The sequence below is a fragment of the Haliaeetus albicilla genome, chromosome 14, assembly GCF_947461875.1.
Source record: "Haliaeetus albicilla chromosome 14, bHalAlb1.1, whole genome shotgun sequence".
In the NCBI taxonomy this organism is placed as follows: Eukaryota; Metazoa; Chordata; class Aves; order Accipitriformes; family Accipitridae; genus Haliaeetus; species Haliaeetus albicilla.
This window is the reverse complement of record NC_091496.1, coordinates 2,085,336-2,107,357: the sequence shown is the minus strand read 5'-3', so window position 1 is coordinate 2,107,357 and position 22,022 is coordinate 2,085,336. Positions and strand designations below refer to the sequence as shown.

General features: G+C 48.4%; 1 protein-coding gene across 1 annotated transcript in view; it reads left to right on the top strand.

The window, feature by feature from the left end:
* The window catches only part of LOC104321903 (collagen alpha-1(VII) chain-like), a 132,774-nt gene that overhangs the window by 83,445 nt on the left and 27,307 nt on the right, over positions 1-22,022 (top strand). The window contains exons 56-75 of the mRNA XM_069801526.1: positions 1,047-1,175; positions 1,450-1,566; positions 6,836-7,078; positions 8,092-8,127; positions 8,248-8,292; positions 8,892-8,936; positions 9,567-9,602; positions 9,955-9,990; positions 10,543-10,602; positions 11,274-11,399; positions 11,999-12,070; positions 12,250-12,285; positions 12,575-12,634; positions 14,490-14,534; positions 15,864-15,899; positions 16,970-17,005; positions 19,551-19,607; positions 19,786-19,857; positions 21,270-21,341; positions 21,876-21,911. Of these exons, the coding sequence (XP_069657627.1) occupies positions 1,047-1,175; positions 1,450-1,566; positions 6,836-7,078; positions 8,092-8,127; positions 8,248-8,292; positions 8,892-8,936; positions 9,567-9,602; positions 9,955-9,990; positions 10,543-10,602; positions 11,274-11,399; positions 11,999-12,070; positions 12,250-12,285; positions 12,575-12,634; positions 14,490-14,534; positions 15,864-15,899; positions 16,970-17,005; positions 19,551-19,607; positions 19,786-19,857; positions 21,270-21,341; positions 21,876-21,911 (1,395 nt within the window). The remainder of the gene's footprint in view (positions 1-1,046; positions 1,176-1,449; positions 1,567-6,835; positions 7,079-8,091; positions 8,128-8,247; positions 8,293-8,891; positions 8,937-9,566; positions 9,603-9,954; positions 9,991-10,542; positions 10,603-11,273; positions 11,400-11,998; positions 12,071-12,249; positions 12,286-12,574; positions 12,635-14,489; positions 14,535-15,863; positions 15,900-16,969; positions 17,006-19,550; positions 19,608-19,785; positions 19,858-21,269; positions 21,342-21,875; positions 21,912-22,022) is intronic.

Here is a 22,022-nt window from a genome sequence, read left to right as displayed (position 1 = left end):
GCTTGAGTAACCAGGCTAATTGCTAGAGATAGTCTAGCCACCTGCATCCTTTGCAATTGCAAGTAGCAGATAGTTTGTTTTTATGGCAATTAGGAATTTATTAGCAATGTTAAGGCTTAATCTCCATGCTGGACCCAAGTTCCAATGTGGTACAGCACACCTCCAGGAATATCAGAGGGCTGTATGCAGGTCACCTCTCATAGCTGCTGGAGGAGTCATGGATCTTAATTTGTCTGTACTAGACAGTCCTGATAAGAGATAGTCTAGGAAATAGTGCCTGCAGCTGCGGTGGGGCTTTTCTTGGCCTCTTTTTATGACAGCCAAGAAGTGACTCACTCTGCATAAAGGCTTGTAGGTCACTGGTAGGAAATGTTGTCTCTAACTGGAGCACAAGAGCTGTGGGGGTGTTTGGAGCCAGCTTCTGATGATTTTATCTTGCTCTGTGGTTGGTTCAGCGATGACCCAGTTGCTCAGGCACTTAGACAGGGTGAGACAGGCTCATCCCCTCTCAGCTCCAGGCTGCTGCTGTGATCTCAGGTGAGGCGTTGCTTTTCCGGATCATTGCAACCTGGATGATAGCATTTTAGGGGCTTGAGAGGGAATGAAGTGCTCACCAGTAGATGTGTTTGCGCCGAGACACAAACTGGATGTGTGCCAGCAACCCTGGAGCCAGCAGTGCTGGAATTTGGGGTACAGAGACACCAAAGCTGTCTCTGTTGGGTTTTGGGAGCCCAACCCAATCCGGCGTAAAGGGTTGGGGACCTCTCTGCTCCTCTGGGACGACCTATCTAGGCTGGACTTCAACCAGAGAGCAAAGGGGGTCAAAGCAGCCCCCCGACCCACGGGGGATCCTTGCAGTCTGCCCCAGACCACCCTCGCTGGCAGTTCCCAAGTAAGGTGCAAGAGAGGTCTTGGCACCTTGGCTCTCCAGCCTTGTCCTGCTGTCTCTGAGCATGCTATTGAATAAATGGCGGTGTTGGTAAAGCAATGTATTGTGGATGATGTCTCGACTTAGAAAAAGCAGTAATTTTCTTTGGTCTTCACAGGGTCCATCTGCTGGTGGTTCTGAACCTGAGTACCAGTCCCTCAGAAACCCTCCTGAGTCCTTGGACAAAACATCTGAGGAAAGAAGGAAGGAGAGAGACTCAAAAGGGACAAACACTTCTCTCAGCAGTGTATGTAAATGCCTGTTCAGTGACTTTTAATTACTTTTCCATTTGTGCTGATTTAATAGATGCAAATGAGTTACATTTCTCAGAGCTTGATTAGACAAATCATTGCAGTTCTGTGAGTTTTGCCCCTATTTTACTGCAGTGAAAAGCTAAGTTAGAGAAAGGATAAGGATCTCTGCATGAATCAGTGTCAGAGCTTGGAAAAGGGTCTTGCTTTCCATCTTCTGCTCTGGTAATTAGTGAGACTGTGTTGTTCCTTATACATCACCCTCTGCAGAGCTTGGCTGTGCCCCCATCACATCCAGAAGATAACGTGCAAGGAAACCAGTCCATGGAGCTTCTCAAGTCCTTGGAAGAGAGGGTGGCAGGACAACCGCAGCAGGATACCAGCCATGTATGTCTTCCCCAGCAGTTCTGGGCAGTAGACCAGCGTGCAGATTAGTGATAGACCAGAAGGGACTGGGTTGCACATCTCTGACCCAGTGTTCTCAGTCCTGGAGCAGCTCCCCCCCATCCCTGGAGGACACCACTGCTCAGACATGGGACCTGGGCAGGAGGCTGATGGCCAACCTTGTCCTTTGCATACAGGCAGGGAAGTGGGAACCCCCCCAGAGCCCTTGGCAAATGCTTTGTTGGTTAATTACCCACTTTTTTGGGGGGGGAAGGACAATCTCTTTCTAATCCGAATCCATCTGGCTACAGCATCCATCCTATTATTTGGGCTTGGTTGACAGAATAGTTGATGATTCTCAATACTCTTTAAAATCAGACTTATAATACTCTAGGGACGGTGCAGACCCCAGACAGTGATTTTAAGATATGCCTCCTGACAAGATATTTCCTTTCCTTCTTACTTTCCACAGATGTCTCAGAATAGTCCACAGACCCTCAGGTTTCCCTGCACAGTGTTAGTCTTTTAGACCCTGGTATGCACCCTCCTGAGCCCAGCTCTGGAGTGCAGAGCCTGACCCTTAAAGAAGAGGATTTTAGGGTCTAAGCAGGAATTTGGGGACTTTCTCTTTTTTAAGGACTCAAGAGCAAATTGTAATTTAACAAGCCTTTGTGGATCAGCTGAGACAAGGTGACTGTCCCAGAGGAAACATAATGCAGGGTGACTTACTTTACCTCTTCCTCCAAGGTCTGCAAGACATTTGCCTCTAAAAAAAGTTCAAGTGGTTTGTTACTGCACCTCAGCTGAGGGGCAGTAACAGAGAGGTTTCCTCCATAGCCAGGAGCTAGAGCTGCTTTACAAGTGCATATGTACATACCCTCTAAGACACATTATATCATTTTCAGCAAAGTTGGAGGGTGCATCCAGCCTGGTAGCAGCAGTTATCACAGCTCAGCTGATGGGCAATAAGTTCTGGTGTTGCTGCAGTATAGTTGTCTGAGCCTTAACATCCCATGTCACTCTTTTTTTTTTCTGCTCTCTTGGACATGCATTTTCTTCTGAGAGCCCAAACCACGCTCCACTGCCAAGTACCAAACCCAGAACCCTCCAGTTTCAACATCTTTGTAACCAAAAGTGCACAGTCCAGCCCAGCTGGGAGACCCTACCCTGACACAATGCACTGAGTGACACAAGCCCCAGTGATGGAGAGAGGGAAAATGCATTCATCCACTGCTGTTTTAACACCTTTGCATACTGACGTATTCCTGTGTGATGGAGGGGATGCTCTTTTTGAAAATACTCAGACAGGATACCAACAGCCTTAAAAAGTGAACCAAAAAAATCCCTTGGATGTTTGCTTGCAGCTACAGGTTACTGCTGGGAACAGCATTAGCAAGGATATTTCTACAAATAGCGATGAGGGAGTAGCTGAAAGTGGGGAGACCCTGTTGGAGGAAATCTCACTGGTTGTCTGCTGAACACTTGCTTCTGCTCCCATGGCTTTAGCCGTCTCTTCGCTGGCAAATTAACACCACACTGAATCACAAAGCTGGAACAAACGATGGTGCAGCAGCCACGAGAGGGCTCCCAGCACAAATACACACACACGCACACCCCACACACGTGTGTATGTGTGCAAGCCGCAGCTCTGGAGACGGTGGCCTGTGCCATGAGCATCCATCAGGTTTGTTTCCTCTCCTGGATGCACCATTTCCCTTGGCTGGCCCTGGTTAAAATGGAGAAAGACCTGGAAACACGGAGGATGGAGCCCAAACCCTCTCCTTTCTTGGGGACTGGGCTGCAGGACCCTGGCTGAGGTGGGAGCTTTTTGGTGTCCTGCTCTCAAAAGCAGGTAGCGCTCAGTCCCTATGGACCTGCACCCGGAGGCCATGAAATTGGGGGGTCCCAAAACTGTGGCTCCATTTGAAACTGTGGACTTTAACCGTGCTGGATGCTCTTTGCGAGCAGATGCCTCGTGGCTTCACACATGCCCCTGTGTGGAGTCATTAATAAATCAGGCCCACCACAAACACAACATCTTCCTCGATGAAACGGGAGGGACCGCTGTTTGTTCGGAGTCTGGGAGCTAAGTGCATCCGTGTGCCCAGACGCCGTGGCCATGGCACCGGGAAGGAAAAGGGATAACGTGGACATGCCAAATGTGACGTTTAGGCAGAAAGGAGTACTGTCCTCAGTAATCAGGGATGTAAAGAATTAATTTAATCCCTGCATCCCAAGGACCAAAACCAGACTTCTGTGTCCTGTTTGGGATGCCACTTTTTTTAAAAAAAAACAATGGGAACTGCAGAGCAGAGCCACAAAACTGATTTGTAGGTGGCTTGCAGGCTCCTTTATCACAACAGACCTAAGGCCAGACATTTTTTTAGCCAAACTCAGGGTGCCTGAGATGACTTTGTTTCTGCATCGAAGAGCTTTCGCAGGGAGGAGATACCAAATGTTAAAGGGCTCTTTAATTTTGCGGTGAAAGGCAGGAGAGCTGGAGGGAGGAAACTGAAAGCTTATAATTCAAATGGGAAATTAGAGCTCAAGCTGATTAACCCTGGGAGCAGGCTGGAGGGAGATGGGACAAGGCAGCGATTCCCCGTCTGTCGCTGCCTGAGTTATCAGGAGCAGAGCATGGGGAGCTGGGAGGGGAAAGTTTGCACTTTAGGTTTATAGAGATGATCTCCTGCCCTATAGGGGCTGGTGTTCAAGAGCCCTATAGATTAGTGTGTGCAGTATCAGTGCCATCCGACAGTGATGCTGCATCTGGGTGTTTGGCAATAGTTATTGGCGTAATCCTGCAACGTGGTATTGCCAGACACCTTTTCCTGAATCCCAGCCCAGAGGATTCCCCATCAAATGAAGAGTTGTTTGAAAGATGGGCAGATAGCAGCACCCTTCCTGCTCTCATGTCCGATGATCCACGTTTTGGTAGGGGCATTTGTAAAAGTGGAACAGCTGCCACAAGTTTGTTAGGGCACTTCAGACCCCCCCCCCCCAGCACGATGGGATCTGGACACCAAGGGTCTTTTCTTCGGTTGCATTTGGCATAAAATCCCTTTTATCCTCAGGAGGAGGAAAAAGTGATGTCCAAAGGCAGGGAAACAGCAGCAGTCCCCCTCTCCCTGCAGCTCCCGCATCCTCTCATCCCCAGTGGCTCCCACAGCAAAACTGAACTCAGTGGAGGGTGATGCAAAGGGAGCGAAATGGAGCCACTTGTTTTCCTGTCAGCAGCAGCTGTAATCACGAATTTTACCTGTTAAAAGGTTCATGGGGCCCTAGAGAGAAACAGCCTGTAATAGCCCAAGAGCTTTATCTCGGAGGTGCAATTTCTGGCTGGCAGGAGTTAATGGGGAAGCAAATTAACTGATATAAAGAGGCAGGATGAGCCCAGGTACACGTGCCCGTGGGAGAAGCGGTGGCTGGTTACTCTTTCCATGGATGAGCCACTTCTTCGGTGTTACGGGACTGTACCAGCCAATTCCTCCCTCCTCCATCTCCCAGCTCCCCTGCAGTTAAGCCTACTCATTTTCAAAGTTAATTCAGATAAATGCCCCTGGTTGTCTCCATGTGGATAAACCCATAGTCTATTAATTTTCTTACCTGATATTTTCTTGGCCTTTTCTATTTCTCTCTTTCCTGTACCTCTTTCTTTGCAGGAATATTTTTTTTTTTAACTCCCCCTTTTATTTCCATTTTTCTCTTTCCTGTCCTAATTTTATCTGTTCCTTTCCTCCCTTCTCTTTTCCTTTCTTCTTTTACACTGCCACCTGCCATCAGTAAATCATTCCTTTAGAAAGCAGCAGCCTCTCTGCTTTTCTTTGAGGTGCCTTATTGCTGGCATCTCAGAGCAGGAAACTGCTAAAATTGCGGAGGAATTGCAGAATGAAGGAGAGTTATTACCCCCTGCAATTTCCCACCACCCCAGTAAATGGCAGCTTTATGAGATCGCATGCATACGGGTCGCCTTCAAAACCTCGGCGAGGTCTTGGCAACCCGTGGGCTTGCCTCGCCGCTGCCTCGTGATGCTATCTGCACATCTGCGAATGGAACATGGACCCATGCTAAAGAGCAGCAGCATTTTACAGCCAGTCGGCATGCAGATGAGCTGTGACCCAGAGCAGGATGGACGGGAACGTCCACGTGGTCTCATCTGATGGTGCCATCCGACCCACGCAGATGACCTCTGCATAAGCCTGGGAGATGTTTCTCTAGCTTCTCCCACACACCCTAGATGGGCACTCCCCAATCTGTGCCAGCACATCACTGAGCTGTCTTTTATTCTTCCTTTTGTCATCCTTGCCATCATTCAGTACAGAATTTCAATTTTAATTGGACCAATTTTTTTTTCCTTTATGTATTTTGGTGAGTCAGAAACTTCCTGGGTTCATTAGCCACTAGGTGAAATCATCATCTCGCTAGTTAAAATCCAGCAAAACAGGACTATCATCCCTGCAAACCTGACAGCATAATGTCCAGGGCTGGACTGACCAGCATTTCTTGGAAGTCCTTCATTTAGGATTTACTTTCCCTTAACTTTAACCATCTAAAAGTCTTGACACATACTTCTAGGTGAAATGAATTGAGATGAATCCAGGTCTTTGTTTCTGCCACAAAAAAAAGTGGGAATAGTGCTAAATAACTGCACCCCATCCTGATTTTTCCCTTTCCCTCATGTGCTCCTGGGAGGTCTCAGGGTTGGGGGTTGGGTGCAAGGAGGTGCCCAGCTTTCTTTCGTTATAAATAAATTCACTGCATTTTGCTTTCATATCAAAAATCTTCATCAAAGCTACACTGCAGTGCTTCCACTGTGTGGTTCAGGGAATAACGGCTGTACGCTGAGATATCCAGCAGCTAGGAATATTATAATTTTTACTGCAGCAAGTAGATAATATACTGTTGCTAATATGGAAGAGAACAATTTATGAGCCAGGCCAGTAACTATTTGTACAAGCTTTACTGTGTGTGCCTTAAATATATATCAGCCAAAATCATAAGCACTGCAAACATCACCAAGTGGCAGATTAACATGTAGACATTAATAGGCATTAATGGTTGTCTTATTCCAATCAGATATACTGGGTATATTAAACGCATAGCAGGTGTGTTACTCGGGCATGGCTGGTGCGGGGAGGCTTTTAGAGTTCAAAGTTGTAAAGTTTTTTATTTCTTTTAAATTGCAGTAAATTAATTGCATAGTGCTAAATAATATATGTTATTATGTATATAACATTAGGTGCTCAGCAGGGTGCTGTTTCTCCTCCCACAGGAAAATGTGAATTCAGACGACAGCTCTGTGCTCCCAAGGCACATGAGAGCCAGGAGATCTGCCGAGCCCAAGAGACACCCAGTAAAGACCCCGTTCCACCGCGACGGCTTTGGGCTGGCCTGTGCTCAAGAGCAGAGCCATCGGTGCGATCCAGGAGGAAGCGATGAGCCTTCCTTGTTGGCTCCATCACAGGTTCATCCCCCCGGAGCCCCAGGAGCTCGGAAATCCCCGTCCGGATCCGCGGTGAGTGAAGACTCATACAAGGGTGTCTTCAAACACATGGACACAAGGGGAACCCCAATTGCCAGCTTGTGCAAAGTCACGATGAATGCAGAGGGAGGGTGAAAGGTTAGTGATAAATATTAATAAATAAATAAAGAAACAGCTGCTGCAGAAGCCAACTTTCTTGGCAGAGCAGATTGTTCTCCCTGTATCTGGCAAGGGAAACGCAATGCTCGGAAAACAGAAGTGGGGAAAATCAAACTTAATCAATGAGGGAACATAATAAACTGGTTCATGGGGAAAGCAGCATAACTGAAGGGTGTTTTGTGTCCTGAGAGTTTAGAAGATATTTGCATGTGTGTTTAAATGTGTAAATACATCTGTGCGTTTATAAACACATACATCTCTGACACACCTGCACGCTTACATTGTCGACTTTAACACAACATACCATAAACGGAAAGTGCAAAGAATAGATTTTTACAAAATTTAAGAGAGAAAGACCTATTTCCAGGAGTTAAGAATGAAAAATTCTGAATGACAGATTTCCCCTAAGTTTGAATCAATTTCTTTGAAAGCGGTGAGTGACCCCCACCCTGCGTTCCCAGGAGGAATGGCAGCACTGACCTGAGCTCATCCACACGATGAGAAAACACATCTATCTTCTCACAGCCCTCCATAAAGGGCCAGGGTTAAGGTGGGTCATCTGTGCCATTGCCAAAAGCCTGGTACTGGGGCATTTCTTGGTTCATGGACCCTGGCAGCCCATATGCAATGAGTAGCACCAGTTCTCAGATGTCCTGTCCAGGCTGGAGCAGATCAGAAGGAGCCTGGAGGCCATTCCGTATCCAACCAGGAGCCCTTCAATGGGGTTCTCGTGATCCCTGATAACACATGGCTTCCCTGTGAGATGCCTCCAGCCTCCCCACTTGCTGCATAACATCTCACTGCTCAGAGATGTCTTTTCGATGGCTCAAGGCTGAAAAGTTTCTCCAACTGCTCTCACACTTCCCTCTTTTCTTTTTCGATTCAAGGCATACCCAGGCCCTCATCACCCGAGGAGAATTAAGGTACAGCATTCAAGTTGTACTCCTCTTATCGCAGCTGTGCATGGTGAGGATGCAGCTGGTCCTTTCTCCCATCACACTGCATCCCAGCCCCATTCTGTATGTGCATTTTTTTTCTTACAGAAGGAGGAAACTGGCCCAGCAGATCCACCCTCCCATGGCCAAAAGGTCAGTGCTTTTGTTTCACCTTTTAATGCAGATACCCAACGGCACCTGAGGGGAGTCAGGATAGCGATCCATCTCCCAGAGCAGTCTCATTTGGAGGCTGAGATATCACAGGTCAAAATTGGCCAGGCCAATAGGTTCAAGAAGTAGTAATCAACAGGTTTGGCCATTGGTAATGAGCAGAGATTCTAGGCTTGAACCTTTCACAGCTGATCCAAACATGGGTTTTGTGTTTTGGGGATCCTCAATAGTTTTGTCTTCTGTGGACTTCTCCTGTCTCCCTCAAACTCATGGCATCCTCTAACATCCACAGCACCCTGGGGCAGGGAGATGCTCAGCTTACCACTTATATCTGGCCCTTACTCTGCAATTTGTGTTTTCTCTCTCTGCATTTCTACTGCACAGGATAGAAGGGATGGGGTCAGGGACGTCCCCAATCTGTTCTGGGAATGGAAGTGGTGGAAATGAGGGGTTCCTCCACAGATGGTTGCCAAAAGCTGATGCAGAAATGAGGGCAGCACCCACCTGGTCCAAAGAGGGAATGAAAAATTCCTCGTAGCAATGCATGTTTGCAATTGAAGGGGTTGCCTGTTGTTTTCCAGGGAGAAATGGGAGCTCCAGGAGTCCGTGGAGACAAAGGAGAAAAGGTAGCGATAGTGCTTTTCTGGCCTCAGCCTCTGAGACCAGAAGGCTGTCTGTGCTAAGAGGGTATGGAAAGGGAGAGGCAGCTGGGGATGTGCTGATGGAGAAGACATTCAGGGCTTATGAGAGGCTGTGCTGATGTAAATTGGGATTGCCACCGTCCCACCTTTATCCCTGAACCTGGCTGCATGTTTCTGTTCCCTCCCTTCCAGCAATGCTAACATGCATCTGCCATGCGCTCAGGAGTAAATGCAAAAATTCAAGGTTTTTTTCCTGATGTTCATTTTCTGATGGATCAGTGAACTAAACCAGGTGATAGACAAGCAAAAGCCAGCCCTGGGACAAGGACAGGGATGGAAGAAGGGCCACACGAAACATCATTTCATGAACACTTCTGGCAGCAAAGGCTTATAGGGACCAAACGGCAGATTCGGGGTGGTGGAACCCAGTTATTGAGGAGAAAGGCAAACAAGGCAGGGTTGTTGTTAAAAGGCACAGCCAGATGGGGAAGGGGTACTTTGCATGGGCTACCGTTTAAACACCCGTGTGGTGCAGCATTCTGGGGATGCAGGCATGAGAAAGGAGGGAGGGAAGGAGGGGAGGTGGCTGGAAGATGGATGTATTTTGTCTTGCAGGGGCAGCCTGGGGAGATGGGGGAACCTGGAGAAAAGGTGAGCTGTGGAGTCAGTATCAGCAGCTGGAGCTGGACAGTGTTACCAGCTAAGTGGCCCAAATCACTGGAGACTGCCATAGGACAGTCAAAATCTGCTGGGTCAACCCAGTACTCGTCTCCTTCCTGAGATCAGTGTGGGTCTGTGTTAGGGCATTTTGCTCTTCCTCGGTCACGCAGCTTCTGCCCACCTCCTCTGGGGAAAAGAGGTGGAGGTCAGAGGGGCTGGTTGCTCCATGCTGCCGTAGGCTATGAGAACAACAAGAAACCTTTGCTCTTGCTGAGGGTTGCTCTGAGTTGGTACTTCACAGGACCTCTTTCGCAGGCTTGGTAACTCTCTCTTTATTTCATAGGGCACCAAAGGAGACAGAGGTGAAAATGGTCAAAAGGTAAAGAACACTGCTGGTACCACAGTCAGGGGTGTCTCTTCTGACACTGTGAGAGCTTGCCTTCTGCTCTCCCTCCTCCTTTTGCCACTCAGGGGGAGGTGTCCAGGTAACCTCCTGAGATGTGGGCTCACTGTAACCAGTCACTCACTGGGGACCCAGCATCTCTCTGTTGACTAAGGAGGGACTCCAGATGGCTCACATAGACAGGACACACTGTAAATAAATAACACCCTATAAATGAGTAGTGTCAGAAGATGAGGGTCTCACCCAGAGTCCTCTGATACCATCTCCAGTAATATTCCTGCAACTCAGCTCCCTCTTTTCTAAAGCTTTTTAAATGCTCTCAGCAGCTTTGTCTCCCCAGGTCAGATAAGACTTCACAGCATCTAGAGGAGATGTGATGGTCAGTGAGGGCTCTGTAGAAACCCTCAGTGTAGGATCAGCTCTGAGGGACTTCTCGGTGTCCAGGGAGCTGCATGAAGCAAACTCATTTTGACGGGCCCATGGTGGAATGAGTGATCTTGATGTTTCCTGACCTTCTTCTCTTCACAGGGAGAACCTGGAATTGGGTTCAGAGGTCCCATTGGTCAGGCTGGGCCACCTGGATTTAAGGTAAGCCTGTTTTCTCTTCTAGATAGGATCTCACTTGTTTTTTTCTGGGTCTTTCTCTTTGTAGTCCTTGCCTTCCACTGCTGGCTGTGGAGCACAAAACTGGCTGCGGCTGCAAAGATAAAGCTCCAAAGCCAGTCCCAGCCTGGGAAGGCAGGAACACCATCACATGGGTCTGGGGCAGAGGGAGTGCTCTGTGTCCTCCAAAGGGCCATTTCAAAGCAGGTGAGGTCCAGAGGATAAATATCATAGAATCATAGAATGGTTTGGGTTGGAAGGGGCTTTTAAAGGTCATCTAGTCCAACCCCCCTGCAACAAGCAGGGACATCTTCAACTAGATCAAGCTGTGAAATATGGCTGTGAAAAAATCCAGGGAATTGTGGTCTCAGCAGAGATGCACTTCTGTGATCCCTTGGGATGTTGCAGGTCTGCAGAGTTTGAATTCACTGGGGAGCTCTGAAGGTCTGCAGGTAAGGGGTCCCCACTTAGCAAGCCAGGGTAGAGCCCTTTCTCCAGCCCTAGGACCTCTCTTATGGACCAGGGCTGGAAGGGCTGTGTCCATTTCTGTGTACTGGTCATGCGAATTGAAGGAGACACCCCAGGCTTTCTCCAGGACCTTTAGGGGGGCAGTTAATCCCACTTAAGATCCGAATTCCTTGTGATTCACTCAACAGGGTGAGCCAGGGGCCCCAGGACCTCCAGGAGCTCAGGGCATCCAGGGCATTCGTGGCAACGCCGGCACCCCCGGGTCACAGGGGGACAGAGGGGCTCCAGGTCTGCCTGGGATGCCAGGACAGAAGGTAGGTGGTGTGTGGTGAAGGGACAGCATGCGTTGTGTTAGCCACCTCAAGGTGAGAACGATGATAGCCCTACTGAGACTGTCTACGCCGGGTGTCCACTGCGGGTCAAGGCCCCACCTATCCAGATCTCCAGACCCTAAGCCTATACATAGTCAGTGAAGGGAAGCAGGAACAAAGCCTGATTGCAAAAGGAGAGGTAACAGCATTTATTAGACCAACTGATGTTGTTAGGGAAAACACAGGCCAAAAGATTTGGTACAGAAGAATGTCCTTCAAACTGAAAAAAAAAAAAAAGCAGTGGAGGTCCAAGCAAGGTAGGGACCTGTTCTTTTAAATTTAGTAGTGTGACGTGGTGAGACGACTGGGAAAAAAAAGGGGTGGCGATAGCACAGAGGATGTCAGCAAGGGGTTTGGGGGTTGGTGAAGCTGGAGTCCCCTCTCGTCAACAACAAGAGGCCCACACGAGGAGGTTATTCCTCCTGCTTGCTGTCAGTGCAGGGAACACCTGGGGGCACCAGCTCCTGCTTTCTGTCTGGATGGGGGAAAGCAAGACCTTTCCCATCAGGGAATTCTCCTCCTTAAAGGATTTTGTTTTCAAGGGAGAGCGTGGGAAGAGAGGTCGGAATGGATTTGCTGGGCCCATGGGACCATCAGGATCCCCAGGAAAAGAGGTGACTTTTGTACATTTCCCCTGTGTCTTTTGAGCAGCAGAGGGATGGCTAAGGGAGAGGTTGAGGCCCTGGTACCTGGGCTGGGTGTGCTTTCACCCTCTTGGAGCACTGGGACAAGAGAGCATTGAGGACCTGCAAAGCAAAGTCCTCCCTTCTGTTCTGTTTTTCTTGCCCTACAGGGTATCCCCGGGACACCTGGATCCAAAGGAAACAAGGTCAGGCAGGTCACAAGCAGCTGAGGTCCTGGGGTGGCAATGGGACAGCCCACTGCCCTCCCCTGGCTCCTTATCCCTGATCCCATCCAGCCACTTCGTCCCTCCTTCACCCTCATGCCCTTCTTCCCCATGGTTGCTGGAGCATCCTCCAGAAAAAGCAGCAGAAAGTCAATGGAAGTCAGTCTCCTGACTCTTTCTGTGACTTTTAAATCATGGCCAAACTAATCAGCAGTTATGTGATGTGGTGTCCTTGCTCTGAATAAGACCTCTGGGGTTCTCTGTTCTGCAGGGAGAAATTGGCATTGGAGCAGCTGGCCCAAGAGGTCCTCGCGGACTGCCTGGCCCTCGGGTAGGTCCCTCCATAAATGTTCCTGGCTTGGCTTCTTGCAGCCTACCCTCTTTTGGAGGCAGCTTTATACCATCATCTCCCACCCACCCACCTTAGAAGATGCCTAAAGGGTTGATTTCAGAACCCTCTTTAATTTTTCACCAGCCAGATTTGGAGGGGATGGATACTGCCATGCCCAGCTGGAGCTGACACTGACCAGAATCTGTCCACAGGTTGCAATTAGCATCTCCTCCATAATGAGACACCCTTAAGCATTGCAGGTCACACTGGCTAACTGCATGGCCAAGTGAATCGTGCCCCACTGACTGTGTTGGCTGTGCTCTCACTGGCTAGATGGGAGTGTTGAAGGCAATATCTGCACCCCTACATCTGCATGTTTTAATCCTAGCAGCTCGGTGAGGAGCCACCTCAGTTTTGTATGCTTTGGGGATGCTACCTGTAAGCTCGTTCCTTCAGAAATCTGCCTCCAGCTTTTTTAGTCTCATTCCCCTCTTCCCTCCTGTTGTCCTGGCCGAGGGAAACCAGCTCCCATCATCCTTGCAGCAGCAACATTCACTTTTCCTCATGCTGCTGAGAAGTTTTGGTCTCTTTCTGGCAAAGACCCTAGGGAGACCCTCTTGAGTCATAATCAGAGGCCATGTTTCAATTTGCTGCTTCTGTGGCTGTTTCACGAATAAACTGATTTTATGCTGCAATCCATGTAGACAAACTCCCCATCTGCCAGCAGAACTGTTCAATGAGGCCCCTGAGACAAAACGCTTAATGAGAATGTCAACAGCTGTGAAAGGTCTGGGGTAAACCTCACTCAAGCTTCATTATCTGAAGGAAATGATGAAATAATGTTTCTGCTCTTCTGACTCCAGCATAAATCTAAAGTGAATCACAGAATCTTAAATTACATTGGCTTTATGTGAGAGATCTAAATTTGGCCTCACAGGACAATGCCTATGTCTAGGCGTCTTAAAGACGGGTCAGTCTTGTGGGACCTACCTAGGGAGGTCATAAAAGGACTTCATAGACCCACCAGCACAGCTATCCCTCCTAGCAAGGTTTATAAGGAGCCAATAGCACACTTGGAGGCTCAGAGGAAGGTCTGCAACATCTGGAAACCACAGCTGGGCGTGAAGATAAGCCTCACATTGGCCTCTAAAGGCACAAGCTACTGTTGAGCAGTTGACTGGTGGCCTCTTCCTTCTGAAAGTCAATGGTATGAGTTCCAGGTGAATTCCTGGATGTCTTCCTTATTGTGGTGAGTCCTGCTGAAAACATGTTCAGCAATGAGTTATGAATGTGCAGAAAAGCTACTGAGCCTTCTAATCAGGGGGAAGAAATCTCTCTGTCCCAGGAACCTCTCAGACCTCTGTCCCTTGTTGCACATGCCTTTGTCAGATGTAAGTATATCTTGAGGAGGGACACAGAAGGTCATCCAGCCTCAGATGGCTTCTTCTGAGCTAGTCCTGTACCAACAGAGAGGAAGAGACACCTTTTGGGAGTGATTTATATTGTGCTAAATCAGGTGCAGATCATCTCACAAATGCCTGTTTCTCTCAGGGACTGAGGAGAAGCTGAAGCTTGAAGCTTCAATCTGACCAAAGCATTATTCTCTAAACACTGCAGTGTCTACCTGCAGTGACATGTGGGTGATCTCAAGCCCTTTAGGTTCTTTGATCCAGATCCATAAGAGCATTAATCCCGATGGAGGTATAAGTGAAGAGGTTGGACAACTCCTTCGAGGATCTGGGCTTCTGCATGCTTAATTCCTGTTGTCCCCAGTGGGATGGTTTGCAGAGTTGGGACTGTGCGTGTTGCATTTCTCTTTGCTGATGGCCATCACTACCCCTGTCCATCCCAACAGGGTGATGAGGGCATCGTTGGAGTCCGGGGCCCCACTGGCACAGTGGTGAGTGTTAAAATAGCACAGAGGGCTGATTTTACGGCACAGGCAACAGTGGACCCAGGGCTGGCAAAATCCCCATGAGCAATGAAATAAATAAAATGGGTTGATGCTTTCAGTGGGAAAGGGACTTTGAGAACCTGAATTCCGATGTTGTGTTGGGATGAGTGAGTGTAAATCCTGGAGGCAGCTGTCAGACATAAGGTGTCATGCAGAGCACAATTGCTTTATGCTCTTGTCCATTTGGCTGACTCATCTACAGGCTGCTTTTGAAGTCCTCCTGAAATATCACTCCCTCTCTGTTCTTTTTTTGTCACGTCTGCTTGCCTGCATGAATTTCAGGGTCTTGTTCTATTGTAAGTTCGCTTTTCACTGATAGGGGACTGAGTCAGGGGAGACGCAGATCACAGCTGGTATTTTGACAAACACCTTTTTATTTATTAGGCTGTTATCTCTAATGGAATGAATCTGTTATTATGAACAGGATGGGCCTTTATTAAGTTCCTCAGAAGGCCAAGGGTGGTTGCGGTACCAGCTTTCACCCTGGGATCTCATCCCTGAAGGGCTGATTCTCAGTGAGACTGGCCCTTACACCACAAGGGCTTGCAAGATGATGTGTCCCAGTGGTCAGAGCAGCAGCACAGAGCACAGGGGGATGGCAAAGCCCAGGTTTTGTGCCCTTTCGGAAATGTCTGCGCTCTGTCTCCTCCTCATCCATCCTGTCCATGCCCATCCCTGTGATGAGCTGCCAGTTCTGCAGGTGGAAGGTGCCACCTCTCTGCATATTCATGGAAGGTCGACGGTCCCCAGTTTTGCAAACACGTTACACCTGGGGTGACCACAGTGGCTTTTCGGCTCTCCAGGTGTGGTTCCCATCCTGGCTCTGTCTGTAGGGGCTCTGACCTGCCCTGGGGGACATCTGGGGATGCCCACCACCTCCATCTAGGAGGAGTCCTCTGAGAGCAACCCTTCCCCTCCACTCTCTGCCTCCTGTTAATGTTAAGGGTATGAAAATCACAGTACATGGCTTGCAAAATGGGGGAAGTTGGCTAAATTTATACATCTGCCAAGAGATCCCAAGTTGTCCCCAAGACACAATGGTGGGCAGAAGCTTAAGACTAAATTTTCTCTTTGCACCAGTGTGATTTACTTCTCCTCTAATTGCTCCTGGGAGGAAGGAAAGGAGAGTAGATGCTCCTACGCTGGTCTTAGCAGCAGCTTCTCCATGGTAGAGCCCATCCTTGGAGGCAGCTCTGCCTTTGAGTGGAGCTGCTCTTTCCTAACACCTTCCCGCTGCTAGTATTTCTCTTCACATATTGTTTTATGTTCTTGCAGGGTCTAAAAGGCTTCCCCGGTGTGAAAGGCGAAAGAGTAAGCAACAGTCATCTTATCTACACAGTGCCCTGGAGGAAGGCACCGTTGTGGACAGCCTTTCTTGGCAGCAGCCCACACGGAGGATGCCCCTGTTAAAACAGTGGGGATAATCCCAGCATCTTCTGGGGGTGGGCTGGGAGGGGACCTCAGTCAGTGCGTGGAAGTGGCATTAACAGCCCCCTGTAATGGCTGGGCTGAGATGAGGGTGCACGCTGTCTTTATGCATGCCTAGGTCTTTTTGGAAGGAAATTTGGGAGTTTGGACAGAAAGGGACCCCTGGGGTGCTCTGGTTGATCCCCAAATGTGCAGGACTGCGGGAAGAGGGCTAGGGAGCAGATGTCCTGCAGCATCGGCGGGACGATGACTGCCCACCAGGCAACACATACCCTTTCATCTGCATCAGTGAGCAGGATTCCCCTCCTGTGCAATGGGACACTGGGGCAGATATCTGCATACAACTCTGCTACTCAGGAGGTCAAGTGCAGTTTTAAAGCCTGTCTCTGCTCTCCTGTCCCCACCTGGTCCCCCCCTTCTCCTGCTGTCCCCACACCAGTCTTGAGCACTGGAGAAGTTTATAAGATGCCATCAGGAATGAGTCCTACCCTTCAGCCTCATGTACCATGCCCACTATAAAAAACTTCCAGGAACAGCTACTATTTCATACACTCTCAGTAAAGTATGCCAGATTTGAGTTTGAAATTTGGGAAGTCCTGTATTATATAGGATGCCATCCCACCATAGATGTAGTGTAGGCACATCCCTGCAGCATGGAGATGCTACATCCCATTGGGAGGTCGAAATCTATCAATAGCTCCACATCATGCTGAGCATAGAGTCAGGCAAACCGCTTCAGTCCTCTGAGTCTTTATTTTTTTGTCCATGCAATAAATTCTATTTGTACGCAGTCTCTTGTGGTAAGCTAATCATTTTGCAGAGTGCCCAGAGGAACTGACTTCCAGCTGTGATAAATCTTAGTGGCTTGGAGTGTGAATCAGTGGACTGAGCAACACAAGAAGAGTGAGCAAAAAGGGAACCATTCACCATCTTTTTTTCTTTCCTGTGTTCAGGGTGATCGGGGACTTCTGGGACCCAAGGGAGAAAGAGTAAGGACATTCCAGATTGTGACTTTCTGGGGCAGATGGGGTAAAAGGTTTTCAGGATTTTATAGTTACCAGTGAGCAGATGGACAATTATTTAAATGAGTCAGTAATCTTACAAGGTAGAGGCATAAATGGTAAAAAATATTTATACGTGTTTTCAAATATCTGGGGTCTTAGTGATTTTATAGGATTCATATCGTTACATGTGGATGAGTGTAGCCCACACAACGTGGAGCGCTGAGCAAGGTTCCCAGATGATGGGGTGCAAATGCCTTTCATTGAAGAGGACTTTAAATCCTACTTTAGATCTGTGGTATTGCATGCAGTGTCATCCATGTGCCTGGATCAAGATCCCATTGCCAATGAATTCTTCAGGATCTGAGGCTCAGGGCCTCGTGTGCACTTCTCTGTGTCCCTGCTCAGGCATCTGGCCACCTCCAGGGTGAAGACATTTTTCCTTCTGTCTAATAAGAGTTTCCCTTGCTGCAACTTGTCTTTTCACTCTGTGCCTCCGAAGAGCCTGGATCCATCCTCTCTACATTGTATACCTATGTAGGCAGTGGAAGAAAACACATAGATGCCCCCTTCCTTCTCAGGGGTTTCAATCCACTTTGTCAATGCCATCCGTGCACTGGGACACCACTCTGGGTTGAGCTTGCATGATAGTTTTGATGGGCTCCAACAAAACAACCAAAAAAGTCATTTTGGCAACTGTTTGCTGGGGCACAAAAATGCCTCCTGTGAATTAAGGGAGGAAGAAAATTTCCAGAGATTTTAGTATAACCAGCTCACCCCAAAGCATACTGCAATCTTAAAAAGCATGAGCAGGTAATGCAAAAATAACTCCCCAAGCGCTTCTGGAAAATGCACAGAAAATGCTGAACTTCTGCCCAGTGTTTTGTTAACTTCCTTCCTGGCTGAAATGGCTTGTTAGAAAATGAGTTTTAGAAAACCTACATGACGATTCTGCCTTTGAGTCATGCAGTATTAAATGATTAAGGCTGATTTGTCTCTGAGGAAGCTACTTTCAAAGGGGACTTGCTCCAGAGAGGAATCAATTCTTAATCTGCTTTGTGAAGAAGCCCCAAAACACTATCCAAGCTGAAGGAATGTGTAATGCATTTTCCAAAGAATACCTTAATAAAATACAAGGTGGAGTGTGAGATAAAACAGGAGAGGGTGAGGGATAATTAGCTTGGGTTTGTTCCATATAGTTGCAGCTTAACTTTCTTTCTAATTCTCCCATGATCAATACAGGAGTAACTGCGTGAATCCCAGGGCCTGTGCTATGTATTGGATTAAACTACTGGATCTTTATTCTCCCTTTTGTTCCCAAAATTGATTGAGCTCCATCCCATCTCCGCTAGATACCTTCCAGAGCAGGGAAGCAGGAGTCTATATTAAGCCAGAATTTGATCAGGATCCGATGGTGATGGTGATGGTTGGATAAACTGCAAAAGATTGACAGAGGTTGGAGAATATTGATTGATGCATGGTTTTTAAGACTCTAGCAGCAAGGCACATTCCCCCCAAACAGGGATGTTTGGAACACTGAAAAGAGTTGGTGTAAAGGGAGTCCTTTTCAAATGGGCTACAGTCGCCCATTAGAAGGTGGCTTCAGCCCTCTTCCCTCCAAACTATGGACAGCATCACCACTTTGGAGACAGAACCATCGCTTTGCCAGAGCAGAGCCATTTCCTGCATGCAAATAGCCTCGTCACAGCTTCTTCACTCTCTGAGGAGCAAAATGTCCCTCCTCAGCTGCTGAGCTGATAAATAGACTTACACGGACATGTCCATGGGGTTACTGCATGACTGTAGCTACTGGCTCTCTTAGGATGATAGTTTGGGGGTCTGACCTTCCAAAAACTACCTCTGAGGGGTAGCCTAAGTGCCACTCCCCTTCCTTAGCTCCAACTCTGTGTCCATAAATCAGGACACCACAAGTAGACCTGTTCACCATCCTGCCTATGGCCAGCTCCCATACCTGGGAAGCGGTGCAAACCTTGACATCCTGAGTGACATGCAGTGATGAAGGAGCCAAGCCACCATATCAGATATGAACGTGTCCCACCCCGACAGCCTCGGATCAAGAATTGAACCTCAGGGTCATACTGTGCACAGCTCCATTTCAAGCCATGACATCTAGACTGGGGTAATGCCAGTGGGCCCCAACTTTTTTTTTGGAGCAAGAAGTCACTGTCAAACCTCAGGACTTCTTGTAGTTTTCTGTGCGAGTTCATCATCCAGCTTTTAGTTAAGGACGACTAACTTTAACAATTATGTTGTGCTGTGGAGCATACGTGCTTTCCCGGGCATATGGACCACAGTTTGGGAAATGTTTACCTTCATTGCAGATGTGTGAATTACCATTTTGCCCATCAAAGCAAGGGTGGTTCCATCCAGTGGGACCCATGAGTTCATGTATCACCAGGTGTCTACAACTCTCCGTGTCTCCTTTCTCTAGGGTGAGCCCATGACTATTTTTGGGACCCATGATTTCATGTATCACCAGGTGTCTACAACTCTCTGTGTCTCCTTTCTCTAGGGTGAGCCCATGACTATTTTTGGACCCCAGGGCTATAAAGGCAGTAAAGGAGATCCCGTAAGTTTGACTCTTAGTGACTTTTTAAGCTGTCCCTTCCCCACTGTTGGTGGCATCAGCACCGAGCAAAGCTTGGGATAAGCACTGAAAACCAACACTTTGGTCCAGAGCCAGTGGTTGAGAGCTGGGTCCTTCCAGCAGAGAGGCAAAATCCACTAATTTCTGTCTTACCTTTCAGGGTGAACGGGGTCTGCCAGGTTTTGACGGAGACAAAGGAGAGAAGGGAGAGGATGGGCCTGTAGGAGAAAAGGTATGAACCTCCCAATGCGACTGAGAGAGACAGCAAAAGGTCACTGGTTGTGTGAGGAAGGGACCAATTTCTCCATATTCTCCCTTCCCACGTGCCTGCTGGAAAACATGGTGCAAGGACACACTTGCCCAGCTCTTACCACAGAAAGGGAGAGGAGGATGCTGGTCTGGGGCTTGGGAACGTGAGACACATCCAGTTTACCAGATGTCAAGTCTGTAGTTCTGGGACCAAGTCTGCAGTTCTGGGACCAAGTCTGCAGTACAGGATCACTCTGGGAAAAGTGACCATTCAACTACTGCAGCACTGTAAGAGTCCTGCATCTCCGTCTCCCCCCAAGAGCTAGCCATGCTACTTCAAACCCTGCAGCTCTTGTGACGTTCTTGTTAAGGCTTGGTTGGTTCCTCCATTCCTGTTCTTCACACAGGTCTGTCCCCTGGGTGGTGGCAGAGCGCATCTCCTGCTCCTCCATCTGCCTTTTTTCTTTGAGAGCACCCTGTGGAGATCTCAGGTCTCAACCCATCACCACTCCACTGGGAGGAATCACGTAACTCTCCCACTCTCAGACTGAGTCACAGATTAAATCTCCATGTACTAATCATACCTATTTTCCTATTATGTTAATGCTTTTTGCTCCTGAAATCTGAACCAGGACAGGGGCACTGCTGAATAAATATAAGTATCTACAACAGCAACATCCCTGTCTGAGCTAGACATCCAGCTCCTATTACTTCCCACGGGGACCTGTATAATCAGAGTAGTGCAGGGTGGGAATTGCCTGACCCAGTGTGGGCATCTTCCTTGTGAAGAGGCAGATTGTGTCCTCACCATGACTGACTGCACTGATTAGGTCCCCAGTGACTGTAAAGGAAACCCATGGAGTTGTTCCCATGGATGGTACCTGGTTTTTTTAAGTCAGATGAAAGCCCATACATACTTGTCAGACTGCTTTCTAATAAGAAAATAATACACAAACATCTCCTAAAGCAAGAACACCTCTTGGCTGAAAATCTGCGTGACTTTGGATGGAGCCCCAGAGTAGTATCTCCACCACCAGTGAGCCCAGCAGGGTCTTGTACTTGAGTGTTTGCAGGGAGGCAGCTCACCCAGAGGCTTTGAGACCCTTTTCTACTTGTTTTTAATTCAATCCCCATCACTGGGCACCACATCTTTTATGAGACAGTTCACGGAGGTTTCTGCCAAGCCATTCTGCAGCTGGTGGCTTTCTTGCCTAGCACTGGCTACCATACAGACCTCTGGGCTCCCTGGGGCTGAAGTCTGTGATAGAAATGGTTCTTTTCATCATCCTCTCTCACATCTCCATGGGTTCTTCTACTGGCCTCACTCGGTGGGGGGTGTCACTCTAAGAGTAGTAGGTACTCAAAATGTTTTTGACAGGGATTTTAAAATTTTAGGGAGTCAAAGGTGAAGCTGGCTCCAAGGGAGTGATGGGGCTTTTTGGAACAAGAGGACCAGTGGGACAGAAGGTGAGTACAGCGAGCAACTCTGTTAAGGCATCCCCTGCAAGAAGTGAAGTGTAAAATCACACAAAAACTGATGTGTAATATCCTATCACGGTTTTCACAGAGAGTATAACTCTGCATTCCCTCTCCAAAATCGCTGATTGAAATGTTATGGGGCTACCAGAGAGCAGAAGTAGCTGTGCTTTTCCAGGAGACCCCTAAAGATTTCTCCCATTCTATAAAGCAGCAGAGTTCTCTGGCATCTTTCCTGGGCTAAAATGGTCAACAATGACTCGCTGAAATGTCAATATTCAGGCGTGAGGTGTGAACTGCTGTCTAAGCTCCAGTTATAGTCAATGGAGATGTAGACCTCCATTCAGTCACCCAGCTGAGAATTTTGGGGTATCCTACCTGCCCCCTCCAGCTGCTGCTGCAGAGGGGTCCCCAAAGGTCCCCTTGTCTCCTTTTCCACAGCGGTAGGTATCTCCTACAGCAATCCCCATTTCCAGAGGAAACGCAGCTCTTCGCCATGGTAACTCATCACTGCTTTCCTTGCAGGGAGAGCCGGGAGAACCAGGCTTGATGGGCTCTGCTGTAAGTTGGAGCATCTTTCTCTGCCTTTGCCAGTCTCGGGCGCGGAGCTGGGCACGCACTGCTGGTCCTCTCCCCACAGCCGTGTGTGGGTCGTGGGGTGGGACGAGGTGG